At 40.7% G+C, this 9,042-nt stretch overlaps 2 protein-coding genes across 4 annotated transcripts in view; one reads left to right on the top strand and one right to left on the bottom strand.

Moving 5' to 3' along the window:
• LOC109974057 (UDP-glucuronosyltransferase 1-1-like) overlaps positions 1-1,888 on the bottom strand; it is a 16,699-nt gene extending 14,811 nt beyond the window's left edge. The window contains exons 1-3 of the mRNA XM_020624064.1: positions 1,160-1,888; positions 279-342; positions 17-197 (exon numbers count right to left, since the gene is read on the bottom strand). Coding sequence (XP_020479720.1) covers positions 17-197; positions 279-342; positions 1,160-1,693 — 779 coding nt within the window. The 5' untranslated portion in view covers positions 1,694-1,888. The remainder of the gene's footprint in view (positions 1-16; positions 198-278; positions 343-1,159) is intronic.
• A 1,209-nt stretch (positions 1,889-3,097) lies between these two features.
• LOC109974090 (uncharacterized) lies at positions 3,098-7,736 on the top strand. 3 transcript variants are annotated; one of them, XM_020624103.1, is made up of 6 exons: positions 3,098-3,192; positions 3,942-4,022; positions 4,160-4,626; positions 6,430-6,505; positions 6,604-6,711; positions 6,806-7,736. In XM_020624103.1, the coding sequence occupies exons 3-6, from the start codon at positions 4,194-4,196 to the stop codon at positions 7,209-7,211; spliced, it is 1,023 nt and encodes a 340-aa protein (XP_020479759.1). In that variant the 5' UTR covers positions 3,098-3,192; positions 3,942-4,022; positions 4,160-4,193; the 3' UTR covers positions 7,212-7,736. The 3 variants fall into 3 exon arrangements, with proteins under 3 accessions (XP_020479759.1, XP_020479758.1, XP_020479760.1); XM_020624102.1 differs by lacking the exon at positions 3,098-3,192 and adding an exon at positions 3,205-3,360; XM_020624104.1 differs by lacking the exon at positions 3,098-3,192 and adding an exon at positions 3,495-3,584.
• Positions 7,737-9,042: the final 1,306 nt, after the last annotated feature.

Here is a 9,042-nt window from a genome sequence, read left to right on the forward strand (position 1 = left end):
CCCTTCATGCATGCACCTGCCCATGCACATCTGGCTATAAGTGCTCACCAAAGTGTTGACAACTCTCTCTTTGAAGCTCATTTGATCTGTGTATCCAGTGAAAAAGCGAGGCACATATGAGGGCGGGGAGGGGCAGCCTGCAGAGCGCATATCCAAAGAACATGGGATTCCCCTCAGCAGATTAACAGTGGGGATACCTGAAAGTAATTCAGCAAGGAGAGGTTTGAACATTTCTAGATGCACAAGCACATAAGTCATCCATATGTGGCAGAACTCACCTAATTTCCGAGCTATTAATGAACCTGAGGGCACCACGGGGTCTGTCAAGATGGCATCAAATCCCTGTAGAGTGAAACAGTGAGAAGGTAAAGGTAAAACAGAAGAGAGGAGTGAATCCTCAACAGTGTTTCAGCAGTTATTCATAACATTCAAATGTCGTCCTCCTCCATTCATTCATGAATGGCTCAAACAGACTTGTCAGTTGTTTTCCATAAACTCACAGTCCTTCTGTCTGACACTAATTTTGTCATCACAACTTTGTGATGAAAAGTTACTTCGTACTCTTTACCCAAAGCCTGCACTTAAGTACAGTTTTAGGTATTTACATTTGATGCTCTTTCTACTTCAGCTCCACTACATTTCAAAGTCAAATGTTATAGTTCTTACTCCACTACATGGTTCTTACAGGTATAGGTATTTTGCAGCTTAAGATTTTATGTTAAAATATACAATATATTGTATAAAATATGATGCATTGTCACTGTCATTAGGGCCTCAATTGTTTAAAGTCCAAAGGAATTGTTTGATATTTTCTAAAAATACCAGATATTACAGAAGTAACCAAAAATGAATTCAGATTTGTGTAGCAGAAATTTTTTCTTTCCCCACTAGACCTTTCAGTTTAAACACTTAACCCTAAAACACATAACTGTATATAATTAACTGCACCTCAACCAGCAGGTAAAAGGTTATTTAAACATTGGCTGATTAACACAGTGATAGAATAGCAATCTCATGATGCCATTATGGTAATATAATAATCACACTGGCTATTTTTCAGCAGAACAAGTATAAGTAAATACTTTACAGTTTAATGCAATTAATTGCATTGTAATTTACAGCTGTTTCCAGTGTTGTTTCCCTTTGTATTTGCACTCACCTGCTGTGCCAGATGTGAGATGAGACTGGCATTGAACAGTAGGCTCTCTGCAGTGGTGTGGATCAAAGCCATAATTGTCTGGATGTGTGAGAATTGTGCCTTTATCCTCTCCATGAAAGACCGTCCAGATGTTTTCATTACCTCTTTATACATGGACATCACAGAGTCAATATAAGCCTTGTCATAAGGAACAGGATAGGTCACAGTGTCGTAGTGTTTTCCCGGGGCCATCCGCATGGAGACCTCTGGCATCACTACGGTGACCCGGTGGCCACGGCGACCCACTTCTTGGGCAATAGCCTTTAGGCCCACCCAGTGACTCCCATCCATGGGAATCACCAGCAAGTTACCCAAGAAAGTTGGAGAGCCGGTGTCACTTGCAGGATCAGTGCCAGTGTCTTCAGCCTCTTCTGTCTCCACCTTCTTCTCTGGCCTGGAGGTTTCTGCCAGAGACCCCCTCTTCTTATCTACAGCAGCATTTACCTGCATGGCCATGTTCAGTAGCAGGAGCACAAACACTGCTGGTTTCCACATTGTTCTCTTTTCCTCTGTGTCTACAGCTCACTGAGTCCAGCACCCTGAATCTGCTTCCTTCAGAAGCCTGTCTCTGGCTGGTTTATTGAAACTCCTCTGTGATTTAGTAGAGTTGTGTATGTTCAAAGTCCTCACAGCTAGTAGTTGGAGGTCACTGATATGGGATTGTGTAATGTAACGTATTGCCAGCATATATAAAATAAAGCACACAGTCAGAGGTGACTAGTATACTGTTAACTGTCTCCCTGGTAATCAGTAGCCTACAAAACCTCCATACTCAAGCAGGTGTACAAGTAATTGTCAAAAACAAAACTCTGCTAGTAGTGACATGGTTGAAAGGTACATCTGAAAGTCAATGTTAGCACTTGCAAACAGTTATTCCTAGTATCAAGAGGTCTGTCAGAGCTAAAGGTTAGCCCGCCTTAAGATGTAAAAAGTAAAATAAAATAAATAAAAGCAAATTAAAAAAAACTAAAGTGAAAAAAACCTTTGTGCTTTAAGAGCAATAAGAAAAGTTTCTTGGTGTACTCTTAATGTGAAAATACATCCTGATCCTGAATTAATTTCCTGACAGAGTTGCACAAAAGTTGTACAATTTAAAGAATAACATAGTGGTAATAAGCAAATCATTCTGCTAGTATAACATAAACCTGTTCCTTCTTACTTTATTTGATACCAACTAATTCCATAGAGATTTTAAATATCCATATATTGATGGTGAATACTAAATAGGGTTTACACATTCTTTTTTATCTTATTGATCAAAGACTAGGAAGAGTTAGACCTTTGTGATAGGGTGTTTACAAGTAGTCTGTTTGTTTGGCTGGGGAGTTTGACCTACAGTTCATGTCCCTACCAGGTGAAGGTGCAGATCAGTGGACAGCAGCACCACACAGTGTAAACTTACCGTGGGTGAAGAGCGACGTACCCCACAGATAGAACTGATAGTAATCCATATCACATACAAGATTATCATCATAGCTGGCTGAAAAGAAACATAGGCTTCTGTAGCCTACATAAACTATCAAATTAATTCCATCTCGACCTAAACCAGCAGTAAAATGTTAAAAGCCTCGGTATTAATCAGTAATAAAACAGCCCTATAATAGCTAATAGGCCATAACACTCACTGCCGTCATTTTTGTGCGTAATGGTATCAGTGCATTTCACTGATGAGTAGCCTTCTTCTGTGGGCCTAAGATACTTTTATTTAAATTATGGTAATTGAGTATTTTTACAATACGGTATTGGAAACTTTTACTTAAGTGAAGACTACATACTTCCTCCACCACTGGTCATAACAGTAATATTCTTCATAAAACATGTTTTGAATTCGGTGTTTGAATGTCTTGTGTAATTTCAGTCATTCAAACGCGTTCCCAGTTGGTGGCGACGTGGCGCCATTTTAGTCCAAAACATTAGAAGAAGAAGAACCTACAGGACACGAGAGAGTTCTGTTCCGCCCATGGCTCCGTCACGGCGGTCGCGCGCACCATCAAGTAGGTTATCCTTCTAGAGTGCATCCAAGTCCAACCGGAGTCCTCGAGCTCTCTTCTGCTATATACCAAAATAAGGCTGTCGCCATTTCATAGTGTAGCTAGCAGATGTTGAGTAAGAACCGCAAAGAATATGCCAAATTCTGTATACTCTGAACAGTGTGAGACAAAGTAAGTTTTAAAAGTCACTGCAGTGTAGTTTTACTGCTGAGTGACGAACTTTGAGCTGTTGTTTAAGCATAAGGCTAGCTTAGCTGGGATGCTAAAATGAGCTAAACTATAGTAGCTTATTTTATATTCAACAGACTGTGGATAATGTCGAGTCGTGTGTTTGTAAATCTCGATTAGTAGCCCCAGGGCCTCAGACCGACACGGACACGGCTTCGATGATTCAGGTTCACTTTCCTGCTTTGTTTGGCTTGGTGTCATCTGTTCCATTAAACATTAGTTTGGTAATATCCATCCATCCATTTTCTATACCGCTTAGTCCCAAACGGGGTTTAGTAATATTCACCCTATAAACAGGAAACCGTATTAAAGGCAGGGGTTATTGCTATGTGTAGTTTGCTGTGTGCCAACAATATAGCACCCAAAATAGCCAAAGGTTGGAAAGGTTGCGTGTTAGCGAACAGGTATTTGTCACCTGAAACAAAAACAAGGTCATATTTCTAGTAATGGGCAGTTTGTTTGTTTTTTATTTCCACCCTTTTGGTTATTTGTCAGTAAAGTGGTGTCTTGTCTTAAAATTACAGCCATGCAAGTGACAGCAGTTTTGAGGCAGATGACTTGGAGTTGGTCAGTCATTCATTGTCCATAAGAGTAGAATATTACAGGTAAGACCACATGAACTGTCTGTGATCTTGAAAATTGTTAAAAAAGTAAAAAACTATGCACTCTGATGATCCCACACCAGTGTACTATATTTTGTGGGTGCTTTATCACAGGAAGTCACTGTTGCTCTCTCTCACAGGTCACTTGAGTATAATCTGAAGTGGATAAGTCCCATGGCTCCCCAACGCTCCTCCAGAATATCTAAGAAGAGCCACCAGAGAAGTCCCAGGCCAGCTGAAGAAGTTACCCAGCGCTTGACGGGTAAGAGAGAAAAGATGCGGCTGAGGGAGACCAAAGCTGGTGGGAGCAGAGTGAATACCCACAAGGGGAGGAACTGTGACATCCTTGACATGATCGACAGCACACATGAGGCAGAGTGTGTGACCAAGGAGGATGAAGGAAAGTGTGTAGAGGTTACTGATAAAGGACTGGATGAGCCAACTGAAGACTCTGACTCTGTTAACAGCAGTACAGCTTCTGGTCCCTCCTTCTCATATCACGCCAAGGACCTGAGGCTCACGCAGCAGCTGTGCTCAGCCTGTCAGAAGCTCTACCAAAAGTCCAGGAAGATGAAAAAGCCGATCAAAAGCAAACTCTTAGACATTGGTGAGTGCACTCATTCCTTTTACTACAATGAGATGAAAATAATGATGTCTGTGTGGGGAAATTTGGTTATTGATACAGCGAGTACACAGAAGATAGACATAATGTAAAAAGGTCATAACACTGTTATATTTATGTTTCTGCACACACAAAGTAGGGATGGGAGATACCAACATTTTTCCTTTTGATACAATACCATTAGTTTATGGTACTTTTTCCATCGATACGATACCGACACCGATACCTTTTGCCCCTTTAAAGGAAAATGACTTCTGTTAATAACATTCCCGAAACAAAACTGTTTGTTAGTATTTTCTGATACATACAGTACAAGCATATGAACCTTTACGTTTGTCAACTAAATGAAAGAGTGGGGAACATGGCTTCACGTAGCTCAGTTACATATTTGGGGTAGTTTAATAAAATAATGGTTCGTTCAATTTTTAAATCACTTATAACACATTAACTGTCACCTGTACCTGGATATTCTTTGCCTTTCATGAAACTCTCCTGCAATGTCTTCTGATGGATAGTAGATGATGCTGATGATGCTTGAGGCTTGCTGGTTTGGCTCTGACATCTGCTGCCATAATGTAAATGGACTGTATATAGCGCATTTTTCCAGTGTGTTGCACTGGCCAAAGCGCTTTACAGAAGATCATACACCATTCACCTATTCACACACCGATGATGACAGGCTGCCACACAACGGCGCTAGTCAAGCCACCGGGAGCAACTTGGGGTTCAGTGTCTTGCTCAGGGACACTTAGGCATGCGGGGAGAACCTCCAACCAGTCCAACCACCAACTTGCTGGTCAGAAGACGACTGCCCTACCTCGTGAGCCACAGCCACCCCTTCCATGAAATTGACCTTTACAACTGAGGACAAATCGTAGGAAGTTGAAGGCAGAAGTAACTTGTGCACTATTATTTTAAGAGCATGTCACATGTAAATCTGCACATGAGGATGTTGTACAATGTGTAGGCAAAAGCGGGGTTCTTGAGGATCCTTAAAGTGTTTAAAACAATTACATTTGATTTTAAAAATTTAAGGGCACATCTTAAAAAGTCTTACTTTACTCATCTTAAATTTTGAGATGACCATTAGACTAACTGAGACATCTGAATATTAGGGCTAAGATTCTCTCGATCTCGATAGCGCCATCATTTTTTTTATTACTAATTTTTATGGATTTGTATATCTTGTGTTCATGTGACTCATACGTAATCTGTTCATTTTCTGCTAATTGAAAAAAGAAGGAGCTGTCAAGATGAGGAGATGCCTCTGAGTACCGGGAATGATTAGCTGTTGCAAGTAACAATTTTGAGGAACCTGCAAGATGAGCTGAATAGTTCTTAAACTTGGGACAATGGGAATTAAACCAGTTGAGTCCCATATGTAATTAGAAGAGCACAGATGCTTCACTGGTATTCAAAAAAGTACAGTGCCAGTGTAGTCTTATGTGACTGCTGCCACTATCATCAGCTCCTACTGGATAAAAGACTATACAGATACCACAGATACACTAATATACAAGTAATTAAGCCCACCCATAGACTCTATGGTCACACCAGTAACTGTCATCTAAATAAGCATTTGCTTTATAGCATACATAATATATTATCTCATGTCTCATACATATATAGGCTGCACACAAAAAGCGACAAATAATTGTGGCAGACTGTCGACTGTAATAGTGACATCATAAGAGAGCATAACACATGAATAATGCAGCAGGTTAGTCTGTATTCAGTGTACAGGTGTTTCTTAACATGTGCGATTTCTTTTTCTGGTTTGTTTTTCAGATCCCAAGTCCATGACATGTGACCAGTGGGTCTTGATCAAACAGTGGAGGCCGAGACGGCTGATTAATTCAAGGGGGTAAGACCGCTTGTGTGTGTGATTGCTGACTTTTAAGGAGGAACAAGCAGGTTCACATGCTGTCAGCTGATTATGACTACTCTGATCTGTTTTGTCAGGAAGCTTCTGCTCCATGTACAGTTGGTTATGAATAAGCGTAAGGTCAGGAAACATGCGAAGCAAAGTGAGCAATCAGCCTGCTCAAGGCCACACATTTTCCTAAAGCGGTAATGATAACACACATTTTGCTACAGTATCGAAGCAGAGCAGTCAGCCTGTTTACAACTAACATGACTTGTACATGGTGTACTTTTGTGTCAGGAACCTTAGGCGTTGCACCAGAGTGCCTGTAAAACAGAAGAGTACGAAGAACAAGAGAGGGAGGAGGACACAAGGTGATTCTCAGTGTCCTCGCACAGCTAGGCAGCAGCATCTCAACAGTAAACACTACCGCCAGCGCAATACTAGCCGCAGTGATGACAGCGGTCATCATTCTGGCAGGGCTCACAGCAGCAGAGCTTCTACTGAGAGGTCTAGTGATCAAGAAGTCGACAGTGAAGCAGGCACAGATCTGACTGTGGCACAGATTCCCTCCACAGTCATCCTGGAGACCACCATGCCCAGAGAGCTCCCGCCAACGAAGAGAACACCGAGGACAGGAAGATTCAAGAGGTTGCTCACCCAACTGCGTAATAACAGCAGCATGGTCGTCAGAGAAACACGTTAGCATGGTGACTCTGACATTTATTAAGCTAGAGTTCAACAGCTGCAGATTTTTTTTAACTTATGCTGCTGGTTTTCAGTGTTGTTCATCCTGGCTGTTATTCTTTTGTGAATATGAGTTTGTAAATAGTTGTTTCCATTTACCTGGAGTTTATGGACAAATACATTACTGCTGTAGTTACAGGTACTTGCATGTTATTTATTACTTCTTATTAACAGAATATAATTTAACTTTTTTTTTAGAACTGCATGACTTTGAATAAATGTGATATATTGGTCTGCTTTTAGTATTTCTGTAATTGACCGATTTCCATCACCAGTAGCACTACATTAACACTGTCGACATGATTAGTGTCTAGTTTCTTCACGTTATAAAAGTGATGGTGGTAAAGAACAAGGTATTGAAAATTTGGAAAATCACTATGCTTTTATTGCTCTTGAAGTTCTGTGACAGTCTACTTTCACATTAGGTGTGATGTTCATGGCACATGATTGTATCATTTTCTGTTAAAATAAATGGGTGTGTTGATTTTTTTTTCTTTTTGGAAGTGTACTACACAATGGGAATCCAGAGTAAAAAATATTTGAGTGTGCTGTTAATGGACAGCATTGTGCCACAGTGTAAAGCTAAAGGTAGATGAGCTGCTGACAGCTGGAGAAAAAAAAACGGATGAAAAATGGCTCCTGGATTTCAGAAAACAACACAAACAAGTTGACTTACTTCTTTAGGAAAACATTTTCCCATCACTTTAAATGATTGACACAGCTTCATGGCCCCATATCCCATCATTCCCTGTTAGTATAAAACTAGAACGTGATTTCTTGCACATTACCTGCCAAAACTATATTGTTAAGTACCTGCTATATACTGTTAATATGTTGTATGGAATTGGGACACATCACATCTCTACCAAAACACTATTTAACAAGTACATTTAATGAATGGCTATAAAACACAGTTGAGATATTAGTTTATTGACTAGTTTGTTATACTGTTGCCAGGTGGCAATAAACCCTTTTTCTGAAAGCCCATGAGGTGGCGCCACTTCTTCCAACAATGTTGTATGTTTACGCCACAGACTGTATATGAAATCCATGGCTTAAACATACAAGGTATTTGAGTCTGGTTTTGTGTAGTTCTCATTTTATTTGCACACATGCCAACAACAAATAGAAAGCAAACACTCTCAGAACATACAGATTCCTGGGGAGTGCAGAGCATCCTGGTACATATAACTAATCAGAATCTACTTCATTGGCCAGCTGTGTTGGACACATGAGGAATTTGACTCTGGTACATCAACTCTCGATGTGCATGTACATATCCCAATGCAAGGGGCAAGTAAACAGTAAACCAGCATAAGGCTGTGTAGTATAACAAAATAAGCAGTATTTACAAGCAACAAACAGTGCAAACAATGTAAAATAAGTGGTATTAACAGGCAGTAAACAATGTAGACGGACAAAGGAATGCTCATTGGATAATAGGAATAAAAACAGTACTTAAAACTAGAGACCTGTACAGATCTGTATAATCTGTACAATGTATATTGACAGGCATTGCACTGAGGAATATTGTCCAGTCATACTGTCCTGGGTCAAGTGTTAATCACATTGACAGCCTGGAGGAAGAAACTGTCCCTGTGCCTGGTTGTCTTAGTGCACAGTGACCTGTAACGCTGTCCAGAGGTCAAACAGATTGTGTCCAGGGTGTGAGGGGTCTGCAGTGATCCTCTCCACCCTCCTTTTGACCCGTGAGGTGTTCAGGTCCTCCATGGAGGGCAGGCTCACACCAATGACCTTTTCTGCAGTCCTCACTGTCCGCTGAAGTCTGT

Source organism: Monopterus albus, unplaced genomic scaffold, assembly GCF_001952655.1.
Source record: "Monopterus albus unplaced genomic scaffold, M_albus_1.0 scaffold319.1, whole genome shotgun sequence".
Lineage (NCBI taxonomy): Eukaryota > Metazoa > Chordata > Actinopteri > Synbranchiformes > Synbranchidae > Monopterus > Monopterus albus.